Source organism: Petaurus breviceps, unplaced genomic scaffold (genome assembly GCF_028583685.1).
Source record: "Petaurus breviceps papuanus isolate PSGF00001 unplaced genomic scaffold, PetGlider_PUasm1.0 90865, whole genome shotgun sequence".
Classification (NCBI taxonomy): domain Eukaryota; kingdom Metazoa; phylum Chordata; class Mammalia; order Diprotodontia; family Petauridae; genus Petaurus; species Petaurus breviceps.
Window position 1 is genome coordinate 18522282 of NW_027187367.1, and position 17672 is coordinate 18539953.

At 42.9% G+C, this 17672-nt stretch overlaps 1 protein-coding gene across 1 annotated transcript; it reads left to right on the top strand.

Annotated features, from left to right (window-relative positions):
- Positions 1 to 1695: 1695 nt before the first annotated feature.
- On the top strand, positions 1696 to 4700 carry TSPO2 (translocator protein 2). Its single transcript, XM_069073720.1, has 4 exons — positions 1696 to 1820; positions 2061 to 2251; positions 3665 to 3806; positions 4154 to 4700. The coding sequence occupies exons 2-4, from the start codon at positions 2067 to 2069 to the stop codon at positions 4370 to 4372; spliced, it is 546 nt and encodes a 181-aa protein (XP_068929821.1). The 5' UTR covers positions 1696 to 1820; positions 2061 to 2066; the 3' UTR covers positions 4373 to 4700.
- Positions 4701 to 17672: the final 12972 nt, after the last annotated feature.

A 17672-nucleotide genomic window follows, 5' to 3' on the forward strand; every position in this document is an offset into this window, starting at 1 on the left:
GTGAGCTTTTTGAGGGAAGGGACTGCCTTTTGCCTTTCTTTGTGTCTCTAGGGCTTAGGACAATGCCTGGTACCTGGTAGGTGCTTAGTAAATTTGTGTCTGGCTTTAAGGTTTGCAAAGGACTTTACATAGGTTGTTTTGTTTGGTTCTCACAACACAACTCTGTAAAGTAGGGGCTGCTATTATCTCCAATTTATAAATGAGGAAACTAGTAAATAGACAAAAATAAGCAGAAAGGTCAGACTTAAAAAGAATAGGCCAGTCAGACCAGAGGATCCTTGAAACCAATTGAGTTACGGTAACTGTGGATGAGTTTGTTGAGTCAGTTTAATTTCAATTATCCGGGGCAAGAATGTATGTGAGAGCAATGTGAGACTGAGGGGCTGGGCTAGAGGATCCTGAATGATCTTGAACATGCACATTTCAAGCAGATTAGAACAAATACTAGTGTGGACCTGCAGTCCAGAAGACCTGTGTTTGAATCCTACTTCATATACTTACTATCCATGTGACCTTGGGGTTGGACTTTTTTTTTTTCCCCACTGAGGAGCTTCCGTAGTCTGGGCTTGGGTTCCCTGCCCTATACTTTGGAGGTAGGGAAGCTTAGGAAGAATCTGCAGCCCCTGAGGTCTCAAGTGTTAGATGAAGTTTCTCTCCTTAGAGAAGGGAGTAAACAGACTGCCAAGCAGCTGAGTTTGAGTTTGGGCGGGAAGGAACTGGCACCTCCAGGCTGAGCGGGGCTAGCTCAGGGCTGCCAGGCTGGGATCACTGGGGCACAATGTCTGTGGAAGGTAGATAACTCCTTAAGCAGTGTGGGGAAGGTCATATATTTGCTAAAATGAAGACTGATAATTCCTGGTGGTGACCAGATACTAAAAATAAGAGATTAAAATGTAGTCCAAGAACAGATGCAAGAGAATTCATAGGATTTTTTACAGGAAGGGAATCTTAGATATCACAGTCCAACCACATCATTTTACTAAGGAAGAATTGAAATCTACAGAAGGCCTTAGAGAAGTAATTTGTCCAAAATGGTAGCTATGTGGCTTAGAATACTGGACCTGGAGTCAGGAACATCTGAGTCCAGATCTGACCTTAGACACTTACTAGCTATGTGATCCTGGGTAAGTCATTTAAGAGCTGTCTGCCTCAGTTTCCTCCACTGTAAAAAGGGGATAATAGTTTAAATGAGATATCTGTAAAGTGCTTCACACAGTTGCTGGCACATAGTAGGCACTATATAATGCTTGTCTCCCTCCTCCCCTCCTACGTTACCCAGTAGCAGAGCAGGATTCAAACTCAGGGTTTTTCTCAGTCTACTTTACATCATACCTACCCATCATGCCTCTGATTTAGTTCAGTTATGCTTTGTTATTTCAGTTAAATGAGAGTTCTTTATGTGTCCAGCCCTCTACCAAGTGCTTTGAGGGATATAAAGGACTCAGCCTCAGAGGGTTCATGGGGGAGAAAAGCACAGTATACATTAAACAATTGAGGCAGTCTGCATGCACCAAGTGCTCAATGAGAGTAGGGACAGTCAGTGCTAGGGAGAGGCAGAGAAGACAGTTTACTGTAAAGGCCAAGAACAGCACCAGAAGTTTCAGGGAAGATGTGGGACTTAAGTTGGGCCCTCAAATTTTTCATAGGGTTTAGAAAAACAGAAAGATGAACTAGATGATTAAAGGCTGTCAAAGCATTTTACATGTCATATCATTTGATCCTTATAACAACTTTGTGATATAGGTGCTTTTATTATCCCTTGTTTTACAGATAAGGAAACTGAGGCTGCTCCCAGTGTCTTGCCCAGACTCACACGACTAGTAAGTATATGAAGCAGAATTTGAATACAAGTCTTCCTGACTACAAGTCTAATGCTCTAGATACTGGTTCTAGGTGTCACAAAATCGGTATGTGATTAATCTATGGTTCTACAGAAGGACAGTGATGGGAAAGGAAGTGAAAACTGAAAGGGAGACTGTTTTGGGAAGGGAGGAAAGAGGTGGGAGAGTGGGTGAAACTCAAGGCCACTCTAATCATTGGTATCTCCTCTTCCTCCTCAGGCTCAGATGCATTGGACAATGTGGCCTGAAAGTACCTTCTTCATGGCCTTGCCCCATGTGGGACCCATTGTGGGCTGGTTGTTTGCTCAACAGCACATGCCCACCTGGTATGAGACCCTGAAAAAGCCACCCTGGTGGCCACCCAACAAGATCTTCTTAATTGTGTGGACTGCCATCTACTCCACCATGGGGTGAGGCCCTAAGGGCAATCCTGTCTCCAGTTCTCAGGCCCCAGTCCCAATGTTTTCTAGGGCTAGAATAAGAATAAAGTACCTCTGGGTCCAAAACTTCTAAACAAGCCCAAGATATGGAGGGTGGGAGGAGGGGAGAAGAAAAGGGAATGAGTATTTATATAGTTAACTACTATGTGCCAGGAACTATGTTAAGTGATTTTTCAAATTTTATTTCATTTATTTCTCCCAACAGTCTTGTGAGGGGGCTACTGCAACTTTCCAGAGACCCATGTCTGTTCCACTAGGGCTGATACTAGCCCGCAGGCTAAATTCTTAATTAGGTGGCACAATGGATAGAGTACTTGCCCAGGAGTCAGGAAGACTTTCCTTCCTGAATTCAAATCCAGCCTCAGACACTTACTAGCTGTGTGAACTTGGGCAAGTCACTTAACCCTATTTGCTTCAAGTTTCCTTATCTATAAAATGAGCTAGAGAAGGCAATAGCAAACCACTCCAGTATCTTTGCCAACAAAATGCCAAAGAGAGTCTTGAAGAGTCAGACACAACAAATTTGTTACTTCTCTGCTATACCTCCTCACCCTACTTCAGGAGACACTCTGTCTGTCAAGACCAGTGTCATTAAAGAAAAGTGCATTGGACCTAAAGTCAGATGACCTGAGTTCAAATCCCACCTGATTCCCACACTTAACAGTTGTATGGACGTGAGCAAGTTATTTTAACCAAGTCTATGTCGGTATAAAAGGGACATAATAATACTTGAACTATCTGCCTCACAGAATTGTTGTAAAGCATTTTGTCATCCTTAAAGTGGATTAGAAATGTCCATCTCAAAATCTTATAAAAGTGAATGTTGAAAACTGTTTTTAAAAAAAGTCTAAGCCTGATAAAAAGATCACCTAGGAATCACACTACATAATTTTAAAAATTCTATGTCACTTTTTAACGTGTTAAAACTCAAAAAAAGATACAAAAGTCTCTTAAAAGTCAACAAATCATACTATGGGTTAATAGGGAGTCCAATGCTCAAAGTTTAAGGAGGTCCCTGTTTCCTCGCCTTGTTTTACATTCTATGTATATATCTGACTTTTTTGTTGTTGCTTCCTGCCCTTTTTCAAAGAAAGTATGTAAATACACCCTACCAACTACTTGAAAAAAAAAAAAAAGAAATGTTCATTATTTTCAGGTCCCCAGTCTCTTTTCCCAGTAGTTTTCTGTCAGGACTGTACTCTGATCCTTCTGCTTCACATGTGCCCTATAATTTCCTCTTGTGCTGAACTTCCTACCCTGGTTGTCCTATGCCCAGTCTTCTAATGACCTCTTCTTTATTTCTGCTCTCTCCCCTCCCCAGTCCATTGCCACCTCCCTCTAGACCTTCCCTATTAAGATACATTCTTTACTTTCTCCCCAAAGTTATGCCTCCTACCTGGTGTGGAAGGATCTGGGCGGGGGCTTTGGTCGTCCTCTGGCCCTCCCCCTCGGTCTCTATGCTACCCAGCTTGTCCTCAACTGGATCATACTACTCCTCTTCTTCGGAGCCCACAACCTTGGCCTGGTAAGGGTGGAGATATTCAGGAATGTGATTGGGTGTGTGCATGGATGGGATGGGGTTTTCCTTGAGAAAGAGGGGAGGGGAAAGAAGCAGTACCTTAATATTCCCAAAGCAGGATATTCATCCACTCATTCATTCATTCGTTCGGTGAGCATTTATTGAGGAAATCCCAGAATAAAGTCTGTGGGGCAAGGTAGGGGGTGAGGGGTCAAGTGGGGAGCTGGGGAAAAGGAATACTGTAAAAGGGAAACTCTTACTAATGCCAGAGTTATCGCTGCCATTCCCCTGGCCTAATTTTACCTCCACCCCACCCCTGTTCCCCATATCACTGTCCATCTCTTTCTCTCCAGGCCCTATGCCACCTATTACTGCTCTATGGACTGGTGCTGGGCATGGCATTGAGCTGGCACTCCATCAATGGCCTAGCTGTCCTGCTCTTGCTGCCCTACCTGGCCTGGCTCACACTGACCACTTCATTGGCCTATCGTCTATGGATGGACAACTCGAGTTCAGAGCCACAGCTCTCTTCCCAATCCCAGGTTCAATCCATGGGAGAGAAGATAGACTAAGACAGGAAAATTGCCAAACAGAGAATCTGAGAAGGGACAAAAAGGGACAGATGTCAAGGATTGGGGTTGAGAAAACTAAGGGAAGGGACTGGGAAAGGAGGGAGGGTAGGGATAAGAAATCCCCAAACAGCTTCTGATCAATATTCCCATACCCTTCCTAATAAGTTGCCCTGATCTTGAACCTCCTCTCCAATTCCAAGCTACTCTATTTTCTTCTTTGTCATCATTTGCCTATTAGAATAAAGAGGACCTTGAATCTGTTTAAAATAAGCTAATTTACAAATAAAAATAAAAATGCAATTGGTTCTGAGTATGTGATTAATTTTGAGTATAAATGTGTCTATTTGAAAGTCTCAGTATTAATGTATATGAATACACAAGTATAAATGTATATAAATAAAATAATAGCAATAGCAATAGTGAGAGGCAGTGGGGCTTGTGGGCAAAGACCTGACCTCGAAGACAGGAAAGCTTGGCCAAGCCCTGGTTTCTTATATAATCTAGCTATGTGACTTGGTGGTATGTGGGTTGTTTAAGAAGGATGAGCACCTCTGTGAAGGCTTCCTGAGCCTTGTTCAGGGCTGCTCATCCACTTTTGGTGTCTGCCTAGCACTCAGTTCTCACCTGGGGCTCCAAGAAGGTGTATGGTTTGTGTAGTGGCCACATACCAATTAAACTGTCTCAGCAGATGGGCTAAACCAGGTCAAAAGTAACCAACAGGCCTCCAACCTGTCAGTGAGTTAGGGGGTGTCTACCCCAAGCACACAAAGACTGGGTAGATGAGAACTATTTGTCCCAATGGCCATGAAGGTGAGTAAAGCAGGTGCTTTGTGGAGCTTGGTCAGATATCAAAGATGCTAAGGTCATCCACTGCATCCTGGGCCATTGTCAGTCACCTTGACTTTTGTTTTGCCACTGGACTTTCATGACTGGGAGAGTGAGGCTGAGGATTTTGTGTAGCTCTGCTGCACTTAAATCCAATTCACCTATGCCTCCTACCTGGTGTGGAAGGATCTGGGCGGGGGCTTTGGTCGTCCTCTGGCCCTCCCCCTCGGTCTCTAGGCTACCCAGCTTGTCCTCAACTGGATCATACTACTCCTCTTCTTCGGAGCCCACAACCTTGGCCTGGTAAGGGTGGAGATATTCAGGAATGTTGTTGGGTGTGTGCATGGATGGGATGGGGGTGTCCTTGAGAAAGAAGGGAAGGGAAAGAAGCAGAACCTTAAAATCCCAAAACAGACCATTCATTGATTCATTCACACGGTGAGCATCCCATGATGTCACTGGTCCTCTTAAAACAAAATTAACAGTAGTTACCTTAGGTAAGTCACTTAAACTCTTACTGCCCCAGGCAGCTCTTACTAGAAGCACCCTATGAGGATAAAATTATAGTCCCTGTAAAACAAAACCTTTATATTTGTAAAGGTTTGCTATTTTCAAAATATTTTGAAAAGTATTTGCCCTTAAGCAGGTATTACTAAATCCATTTTTTTTCAGATAAGGAAAACTGAGAATTAGAAAAAGTGACTTGTTCACATAGACACATTAAGTGGTAGATTTAGGACTGGAATCTAGATTGTAGGTATGTTCACAAAATGAATGAATGAAAGAATAAATGAACAAATGCATTTTATTAAGTACTGAGCAAAGTGTTGGGGATACAAAAAAAAAGACAGTCCTTGTTCTTAAGGAGTTCGAATTCTAATGGAAGACACAACAAATGCAGGTGGTTTAAATGAAAAGTCAAATGGAGTCAATGGTCCTTATCAAAGCAAACCTTCTTTGAGGTAATTTCCACTAATTAAAAAAGAATCCATTTCTGATATTGAACAACCCTGAAGCAAAGACTTTGGTGGCAAGAACTTTCTTTTAAGTCTCTTCAGTAGCTCTGACTGTCAAAGAATATGGGTGTGTGTGTGTGTGTGAGAGAGAGAGACAGAGACAGAGAGAGAGAGAGAGAGAGTGTGTGTGTGCATATGTGTGTGTGTGTGTGTATGTGCGCCCACTCAAGAGCAAGCTCCTGTCTTTGGGAGAGAGGTAGAACTAAGGTACCAGAAGAAGTAGTTGCCAGGTTTCATCTCCCCATGGCTGCTCCCAAGTCCTGACAGTGGGGTCAATATTCTAGGAGAAGCAAGGTATGCTTATTCCCAGAGCTCTTGAGCTCAGGGTCTTAGACTATGTCCATGCTAGTCTAAGGTGGTAGGTGTGGTGGTTTTACTCAATACTATCACAAAAGCTGGGAGGAACCTTAGAAACCATCTAATACAAGTTGCTTGAGGTCTTTTAACTCAAGACCAATCATCTTTCTATTCTAGGTAGATCTGTGAAACCCGAGGTCCCAAGCCTCCTCTCATCTAGTATTAAGGTTGACAACTCCCATGCCTGCCCCCAAGGCTCTCCCTCAAGGCTGGTCTCCCTGGTTTCATGCCAAGAGGAGGGTTTTGGAAATCAGAGGACTTGGGTATGAATTCAGGCTCTGCCCCTATGTGACCTTGGTTCATTTTTCTCATTTATGAAACATGGGTTTGAACTAAATGATTTCTAAATTCCTTCTCAGCTTTAAATCTGCACTCCTCTGATCTGTGAATATCTGTCTCATCATCTTGCTCTTTTTTCTTCCTTATATACTATTCAAAATTTAGTTGTTAAGAGGTTATTTGAGTTCCTTCAACAACCCTGACGGGTTAGTTCTGAACTACATGTACTAATACTGGCTAGACCTTCATTCATCCTCCTTGGCTCACTGGTGGAGGTGGAAAAGTTGAAATACTCCTTGCTTCCCATTGCTATTTCCAGGTTATCACCCTTCCTCTATCACCTCTCTTCCTTTGAGGTTCATGAAATTCATAACTACCACCCAATGAAAATTCTGGTAGCTATTATCTGCAGAAAACCACCCACCCTTCAACACCCCCTTCCTTCCTCAGTGAGTTCAATTCTTGGCTAACAATTTTTCTGTCCCCCCCAACTCCTATTCTCATACTAGGAGTCTTAAAAACACATATTTATTCTCCCTCAAATGCCCTAATCACTCAGTTCCTCAACCTACTCACCCTCCCACGAGCTACTCCTCCAACCCACCTCAGCGACACACAAAGATGTTGCCATTTTGCCCTCACCCACAAACCTCCATGTTCATGAATTCTGAAATTTCTTTATCTGATCATTTATTGACCATAAAAGTCAATCTATTGGCTTTTCACTTCTTCTTCTGCCTTCTCTTATATACTCCATCCTTAATCCTCACTGTGCCCTCCAATTCCTTGCCTCCTCAATTGTCTCCCAGGCCATCTCCCTTGCCCTAGCCATTTTTTCTTCTTCCCCCCATCTTGACTCCTTGGTGAACCAATTCAACTCTACACTTCCCTCCTCTCTTGAATCCCTATCCTCCTTATCATATCACCAATTACACCCAGCCATGGGTGTAATCCTTGGATCACTGGCCATTTGTCACTTTTGTGCCTACACACGTACTGCTGAATGAAGGTGAAGAAAATCACATGACCACTCCATCTGGGTCCACTACCAATTTCTGTCACACAATCTCAACTGGACCTTCACTGCTACTAGATAATCCCACTTATACCTGATTTATTAATTCACTACCCCACTCCCCACAGCACCTCTTCACCAAACCTTTACATCCTTCCTCACACCTCCCATGGCTCCCCATCCTCTTGGCTGAGAATATTGTCTCAAATTTTATAGAAAAAGATTGAGGCCATTCACCATGAACCCCCTCCTGCCCCCCTCTTCCTCATTGTCCTGTCACTCAAATGCCTACTGCTACTATCTCCTCCTTTACTTCTGTCTCACGTGATGAAGTAGCCTTACTCCTTACCAAGGCTAATCTTTCTGCTTATTGAAGTGATCCCATTCAATCCTATCTCTTCCAACAGATTGCCCCCTCTGTGCTCCCCATTCTTTCACTTCTTTTCTTTTTTTTTTTAAAGCAATGGGGGGGTGGCAGAGCCAAGATGGCGGAGTAGAAGCACGACCTTCCCGCAGCTCCGGCTTCCACCCTCCACAATCCATGTAAAAAGGGGTCTCTAAACAAACTTTGGAGCTGCAAAACCCACAAAATGACACAGAGAAGCTAACCTCCAGCTGAGGACACCCTGCAGAACGGCAGGAATCGGCCAGCGCAGCGCTCTGGGAGCCGAGCCCAGCCCCATGCCGAGGCTTTAGCCCCAGGGTGGGCCTGACCAGCCGTCTGCCAGAGGGACTCCAGATAAGCAGCAGCTGTGACTGTTTCCAGATTTATCAATACATAGATGCGAAGGACAAGGTGAGAGGCCAGTGCAGTCTGGACTTTGGGACCCAGTAAGTGGGAGTGCGTGGCTTCTACCCCTGGGGGCAAGAAACCACTGAGACGCTGCTGGTACAGCCAGCCAGCGCCACATGGAGGCTTCAGCTCCTGGCCTGCAGAGTGTAGGGGGACCAAGCACCAGTCTGAGGGGTAATCGCTCTTGCTTTAACCTGCTTCGATCTGGATTGCAGTCTAGGGTGGAGGTCCTGGGGTGTGTGTCCAACTTGCCAGAGCATGTGGAGACCTCAGAGAGGGCACCCATCTAATACCTCCGGCAACTGAGAAAACCCCAGTGTTTGGGACGAAAACTCCCCTGTCTGGTGGCAGAGTCCTACTGTGGCAAAAAGCCCAAAAGTCAAGTAATTGAGAGGCAAAATGAGCAGGCAAAGAAAGGAAAGCAGACAGAAGATTCCAACATTACACTCCTATTTTGGGGACAAGAAGGAGCAAGGCATGGAACAGGAGGAAAACAGTGAAGTCAGAACTCCTACACCAAAAGCTTCAAAGGAAAATACAAGCTGGTTACAGGCCATAGAGGACCTTAAGAAGCAGATAAGAGAAGTGGAGGAAAAATTGGGAAGAGAAATGAGAACAATGCAAGAAAATTATGAAATGAGAGTCAACAGCTTGACTGAAGAAAATAATACCTTAAAAAACAGGCTGACTCAAATGGCAAAGGAGGCTCAAAAAGGCAATGAGGAGAAGAATGCCTTAAAAAGTCCAGTTTGCCAGATGGAAAAAGAATCTCAAAAGCTCAATGAGGAGAATCATTGCTTCAGAATTAGATTGGAGCAAATGAAAGCTAATGACTTTATGAGAAATCAAGATGCTGTTAAACAGATCCAAACAAATGAAAGAATAGAAGGCAATGTGAAATATCTCATGGGATAAACCACTGACCTGGAAAATAGATCCAGGAGAGATAACTTAAAAATCATTGGACTACCTGAAAGCTATGACCAAAGTAAGAACCTAGAAAGCATCCTCCAGGAAGTTCTCAAAGAAAACTGCCCTGATGTTTTAGTACCAGAGGGCAAAATAGAGGTTGAAAGAATCCACCGATCACCTCCTGAAAAAGATCCCAAAAAGAAAACTCCTAGGAATATTTTAGCCAGGTTCCGGCATTCCCAGATTAAGGAGAGAATATTACAAGCAGCCAGGAAGAAACAATTTGAATATTGTAGAAACACAATCAGAATAACCCAGGATCTGGCAGCTTCTACACTGAGGGATAGAAGGGCTTGGAATGTGATATTCCAGAGGTCAAGGGAGCTGGGACTAAAACCAAGAGTCACCTACCCAGCAAAACTGAGTATCATGTTTCAGGGGAAAATTTGGTCATTCAGTGGAATAGAGGACTTTAAAGCATTCTTGCTGAAAAAACCAGAGTTGAATAGAAAATTTGACATTCAGATACAAGAAGCAAGAGAAGCATGAGAAGGTAAACAGGGAAAAGAAATCATAAGGAACTTATCAAAGTTGAACTATTAACATTCCTACATGGAAAAAAATAATTGTAATTTATGAAACTTTTCTCAATAGTTGAAGGGATTAGAAATATATATATATATATATATATATATATATGAGGGTATATGGGCACATGAATACATATGTGAATGTGTGTATATATGTTTACAGGTATACATAGATAGAGGGCACAGGACTAATTTAACAGGAAGGGATGATACTTAAAAGGTGAAATTAAGATGTGAGAGGAATATAATGAGAGGAGATGGGGAGAGACAGATTGGGGTAAACTATCTCATACAGAAGAGGCAAGGGAAAATGGTTACAATGGAGGGGAAGAATAGGAAGGCAAAAGGGAATGGGTCAACCTTATTCCCATTGAATCTGGCTTGAGGAGGGAGTGAAATACACACTAAATAGGGGATCTCACCCTCCAGGAGAATAGCGGGGGAAGGGGATGAGAGGGGGGATGATGGAAGGGAGGGCAGGCTGGGGAGGAGGGAAGTTGGAAGCACCCACTTTTGAAAAGTGACAGGATCAAAGTAGAGAATAGAACAAGTGGGAGGTGGGATAAGAGGGAGGGAAATATAGTCAGCCTTTTACAATATATCTACTACGTTATTGTTTTGCATTAGCTGCACATGTACAACCTATACTGAACTGCTTGTCTTCCCAGTGGGGGTGGGTGGCAGGGGGGGAAGGGAATGAATCTGGAACTGAAAGTTTTAAAATCAAATATTCAAATATATATATGTGTGTGTGTGTGAAAAAGAAATGCACAGCAAAAAAAAGAAGTAGAAAACAAGACAATTTTAAAAGCTATAGAATTACTTTTTTTTTTTAAAGAAAGCAATGTGAAATGGAGATTCATGGCTTCATGTAGAATACTACTTTTATGTTTTGCTGTGTCTATGGTAATACTGTTTTTTGACATTTAAAAAAATTAAGGAAATATATTAAATTTTAAAAACACACAGAAGAGACTTAGAAGACAAAAAAAAATAAAAAGCAATCAGGGTTAAGTAACTTGCTCAACATTACACGGCCAGTTATTTCTGGGTGTGGTGCTAAGTATCTGAGCCCAGATTTGATCCCCAGATCTTCCCAACTCTGGGGCCAGTGCTCTTACTCGATGAGCCACCTGGCCACCCCTCTTTCACTTATTTTCAATCTCTCCCAACTACTAGCTCATTTTCTGAAAAAATTCTCACTTGATTATTCTATCCCTGCTAACTATGGTCCTATATCTCTCCTGCTCTTTGTAGCTAAACTCTCAAAAAGGCCTTCTACAATAGATGCCTCCACTTTCTCTTCTCTTGCTCTGTTCTTAACCCCTTGCAAGCTGGCTTCCAATCTTATCATTCCACCAAAACTGCTCTCTCCAAAGCTACTAATGATCTCTTAGTTGCCAAAGCCAATGACCTTTTCTCGGTCTTCATTCTCCTTTGACCTTTCTGCAGCCTTTGACATGATCACTCTTTCCTCTCCTTTCTGTAGGGGTCCAGGACACTACTCTCTCCTAGTTTTTCTCCTAAATGTCTGACCAGCCCTGCTCTCCCTTCTTGGCTGGGTCCTCCTCCAGGGTTCTGTCTCAGGCCCTTTTCTCTCTCTATACTACTTCATTTGTTGATCCTCTTCAGCTCCCATGGATTTAATTACCATTAATTACCATCTCTATGCTGATGATTCTCAAATCCATCTTTTTTACCTTAATCTTTCTACTGACCTCCAATCTCACATCTCCTACTTCCTTTCAGAGATCTTGAACTAGATGCTCAGTAGACATCTTAAACTCTATATGTCCCAAACAGAACTCAGTATCTTTTCCCCCAAATCCTCTCCTACCCTTCCTTATTCCTGTCCTCCCAGTCCCCAAGGTTTGAATCCTACAAATAATCCTAGATTCTTCACTATGTCTCTCTCTCTTTTTTTTTTACTTTTTTTTTGGAGGAGGAAGGCAGAACAATTGGGGTTAAGTGACTTGCCCAAGGTCACACAGCTAGTAAGTGTTAAGTGTCTGAGGTCAAATTTGAACTCAGGGCCTCCTGACTCTACGGCTGGTGCTCTCACCCAGCTGTCCCCTCACTATGTCTCACACTTCATATCCAAGTTGTTGCCAAGGCCTGAGATTTCACCTTTGCAACATCTCTTCAATACATCTCTTCTCTAACCGTCTAGTGCAGACTCTCATCCCCTAATACCTGGATTATTGCAATAACCTGCTTTTGAATCTGCCTGCCTCAAGTCTCTCCCTGCTCCTATTTTCCATTCAGATACTAAAGTGGTTTTCCTAAAATGAAGGTCTGATCATGTCATCACCACCCACCACTCAAGAAATTCCAATGGCTTCCTGTTGTCTCCAGAATCAAATACAAAATGCTCTCTTTGGCATTTAAAGCCCTTCATAACCTAGCCCCTCCTGCCTTTCCAGTCTTCTCATGCCTTATTCCCCAACAGTATGCTTTGACCCAGTGACACTAATAAGCAAATTGTTCCATGAACAAGAGGAACAAAACACCCCGTCCTTTTGCTCCCCCATGCCTAGAGTCTTCTCCCTCCTCTGCTCCAACTGCTAACCCCCGGCTTCCTTTAAGTCTCAGTTAAAATCCCACCTTTCATAGGAAGCTTCCCCGAATCCCTTTTAATTCTAGTGTCTTACTCTGTTAATTACTAAGCATTTGTCTTGTATATAGCTGACTTTGTATTTATTTGTTTGCATGTTGTCTCCCTGATTAGACCGTAAATTCCTTGAGTGCAGGGACTGTCTTTTACTTGTTTTTGTATCCCCAGTGTTTAGCATAGTACTTGTCACACAGAAGGTGTTTAATAAATATTTATTGATACATTAATGGTTTGATACATATGCATATACATACACATTCATGAATGCATGCACACACATACATGCATGCATGTCCACATTTCCCACCTCAGTGACTTTGCTCACACAGTCCCCCGAGTAAATGCCTTTACCCCTGCTCTCCATTTGTTTAACATCCTCTCATCTTTTACATGCCAGGTAGGTAACTATGATAGCACATTAGGTAAAATGCCGGTCTTATATATAAGACCTGATTGCAAGTCCTAAACTAAGGCTCATGCCTTAGGGGGACCCGTGTAGGCAGGCTCCTTCCTAAGGTCACACCTTCTGTAGGGATTAGTGTCAGACATACGTGCGCCTCCTGTTACAGTAAATGGTATGGGCTAGTACAGACCTCTTTGGATTCTTCATACTTCCAGAAAACCAAGGGAAACCTTAACCTGAAGGTATAAAGTTGTCTAAGAGGCCTACCCAGTACTTTCTAGAACTTGGTCTTTGATCTACTAAAACCCAGCACCTCCAACCCCAACTCCTTGATTCATAGTCCCTAAACTTACATTACCCCATCTGCTCAACTTTCTACCCCTCCCCCACTACCAATTTCCAGCCCCTAGTCCCATGCATTTATTCCACCTCCCCCCTCCTTTCTTGTTGCTAGTTACCCCTGAGTTGTGTATAAACAAAATCAGAAGCTGCCTCCAGCCAGAGCCAGATATATCTCAGGATTCCTTCAGCTAAAGCATGCTTGAGTATATATATATGTGTGTGTGTGCATAGCTTTTTGTCCTGTGGTGAGTGTGTTTTTCCACCTGTCTAAACACCTCAGTGTGTCCACATAGTATTTTTGTGAGTGTGCTTTTTCTAAATAACAGATGAGCATCTCAGTCTGTGTACGTGGTGTTTTGGTGATTCATTAGAGTAGGAATGGGAGGTGGGAGGACAAGGTTATCAACTAGTAAGTCTGCCCTAATTTCATACCCATGCCCTAGGAGTTCCTCTGGAAAGGGATGGGAGAGGAATATGGGGCAAAACATGGGCTTTGAAAAGGGGCTGTTGACCATGTTGGATAAAGAAGGGGGGATGGCATTTGTATATTTAAATGTAGTTGGGTGTGGTAGATGTGAGCAAACATTGGCAAATGTTTGGAAGGTGTGTGTGTGTGTGTGAGAGAGAGAGAGATAGTTTCTCTACTATATGGCATTGCTCAGCCTACCTAGATATACTTGGCATGACTTGAGGGGAACCTTTCCCCATATTCCCTACTGATATCCTAAATTCCACCATCTCTGATTAATTCCTTTGTAGTTAAGCCTTGTCCTCTCCCATGAGATTCTATTTTAAGATAGCACAGTGCCTGCCACCTAGTAAGCACTTAATAAATGTTCTATCTATCTGTTTGTCTGTCTGTCAGCCTATCTATCTATCTATCTATCTATCTATCTATCTATCTATCTTTCTATCTTTCATCTATCTATCATGCAAAATATGCTCAGGAAGGGCCGCAGCCATCAAGTCTCTGACACTTTAATGTGAGTTGATCAGATACTCTTCTCCAGTTAAGAGGACAGGCTAGATAAGATGGCAACCATAGGCTGCTGGAATGGGGCACAGAAAGAGAAGCACAGGACAGAAGAAGAGGGAAAGAAGAAGCATGGAAGCCACACTACACTTATTTTATCATTTACCAAAGTTGAACCAGAATCCTAGGATCCATTTTAAGGTAATAGGCCACTGGGGACTCATTTCCCCCTTTCAAACTGTGCAGGCCACCCCCACCCCAACCCTCCCCATCCTTCATACACACTGTTTATGTCAACAAAGCTTGTTGCCTTAGGGGGTTGGGCTGTGCCCACCAGGGAGTAACTGTGTGTTGACCTATGTTTGTGTACTGCATCTAGTCTCAGTAGTGACAGCTGGAGGGGGTGGGAGAAACAGAGAGGTCACTGTGGGCTGAGTTTGAGAGGCAACACACTGTCCGGACCCCAGCTGTCCCTGCACATAAAGCACCCGTCCCTTCAAAGAGCCTGGAAGGTGTCTCCTTTCATCACTCCGACAATTTAAGCCTTCCCCTAATCAAACCTTCACTTTCCCCTGTCTCTGGGCCAACTAAGTTCCCTTCCCCTGGGCAGGCAGTTATCCAGTCCAAAAAGGAAAATTAACCCTCTGCCTCCATCTAGGCAGACTTTGTCTTCAGTCTTAACACTATGACAAACAGGAACAAATGCTTCAAAGTGCTTTCTTAAAAGGCTATGGAAGAAAAGAGAAAAACTTATAGATAAAGAGCTAGAAGGGACCAAGTTTGGAGAGACTAAATGATTTGTCCAGGTTATAACAGTAGTAAGTGACAGAGTCAGTATTTGAATCCAAACCCTTTAAATCCAGTTCCAGGCTGCTTGCCACTATAGTATGCTATAGGTTCTCCCTGAGTAGCCATGGGCAAGTCATTTTCCCTCCATGGACCTCAGTTTCCTCATCTTTAAAATCAAGAGGCAGGACTCTATAGGTCTCTGAGGTCCCTTCCAGTTTTGAAAATCTATAATTTTTTTTTTACTAACTTCATTCAGTCTTGCCCATTGAATGCCACCTTAGTACTACTGAGGGGAAACAGAAACCTGAAGAACAATAGAGCCAAGTCTGGGAAGCAAACATTTGTTCTTTGTCTTTATTCCTCAGTGGATAAAGTGTTGGACCTCAAGTCAGGAAGACTTGAGTTCAAATTCAGCCCTAGACATTTACTAGTTGTATGACCCCGGACTAGTCACTTCACCTGTCTTTGTCTCAGTTCCTTGTAACAGGGGGATAATAATAATAGCACCTACCTCTCATGGTGGTTTCGAGGATCAAATGAGATAATAATTATAAAGCACTTATCACAGTGCCTGCCATATAATAAGTACTGTATAAATGCAAGTGATTATTATTGCTGTTGTTATTAATATCATTCTTATCCAGCCTCAGACACTTACTGACTTAGAGACCCTGGGCAAATCACTTAATCTCTGCCTGCCTCAGTTTCCTCAATTGTAAAATGTAGATAATAACAGCATTTACCTTCTAGGGTTGTTGTGAAGATAAAATAAGATCATATTTATAAAGCATTTGACACAGTGCTTAGCAGTAGGTACTTAAAGAATGCCTGTTTCCTTGGGGCAGCTAGGTGACACAGCGAATAGAGTACCAGCCCTGGAGTCAGGAGGACCTGAGTTCAAATCCGACCTCAGACACTGAACACAAAACTAGCCATGTGACTTTAAGCAAATCACTTAACCCCAACTGCCCTACCTTCCCCCATCCAAAAAAAAAAAGAATGCCTGTTTCCTTCTTTCCTACCCTTTATCACCTTTGCATCCTAGTTTCTTTCTGTGAGCCAATGTTCTATGGCTCCTTCACTTTTGCAGGATCTATTTCTCCACGGGTTGTGATCCTATCCCTCCTCATGTCCTTCTAGACTTTGTGTCCCTCCTCCCGCTTTCCTCAGGTTCACAGTCAAAAGTACCCAGGATCCTGTAGTTCTGTGTGTGTGTGTGTGTCCTCTCTCTCTCTCTCTCTCTCTCTCTCTCTCTCTCTCTCTCTCTCTCTCTCTCTCTCTCTCCTCCTCCTCCTCCTCCTCCTCCTCCTCCTCTCTCTCTTTCCGCTGATTCATTGTGAGAATCTCTCCTCTTCTCAAGGTATACTTTGAGTCATATGACTCTTCTGATCAAAACCCTGCAAAATTTAATTTAATTTAATTTTGCCTGTCATTCAAGGCCCCTCAATATCTGGTATCATCTCACCTCTCCCAACCTTTTCTCATACTATTCCGAATCACCTCATCTACAATTCTGGCCACATTGGACCAACTGCCATCTCATATACACATATACATTCCTACATGCATTCACATATGTGTATATAGGCATACCTACATTTCCCACCTCTGTGCCTCTGCTCACACTGTTCCCTACCTGAATGCCCTCAATCCTGCTCTCCACTTGTATAAAGTCTCTTCAACCTTTATATCCCAGCTAGGTGTTTAGATGGTATAGTGAATAGAGTACTGGTCTTGGAGTAAGGAAGACCTGATTTCAAATTAGTCTCAGATGATTACTAGCTGTGTAACCCTGGGCAAGTCACTTAATCTTTATGTATTTCAGTTTCCTCACCTGTAAAATGGGAATGGTAATAGCACTTAACTCCCAGGGTTGTTGTGAGGGAAAAATGGTATCTGTAAAGCACTTTGCAAACCTTAAAGTGCTAGCTCTCATCATTTTAACCACCATCATCGTTATTAAAATGTTCTTTCTTCTAAGAAGTCTTCCTAATTCCTGCTTGGTAATTGATTATTCTGACCATTTCACATAGCACTTTGGACTTCTCTGATTCACATACCATACATTATTTTGGAGAATATTTATCCTCTGTTATATGCCAAAGTTCTCATTAGACCATAAGGTAAAAAAGGATGGGGATCTATCCTGCCTACACTTTTTAATTTTCCTCAGGGTCTTGCCCATAGTTGGTGCTAAAAAGATATTTATTATGAATTCCTCCCCTACTAAAGCCTTTCACTGGATCTTTCTCATACATTCCCAGGACAGAATGGATGGATATAATATAAGGTAAGGGAAGGCAAAGGCTGGAACATGTCTGTGGGCTCTTTAAATCCACTGAGTATTGGGGAGGGGGCCCTAGTGGGGAGATCACTGCCCTAAAAGGAGCTC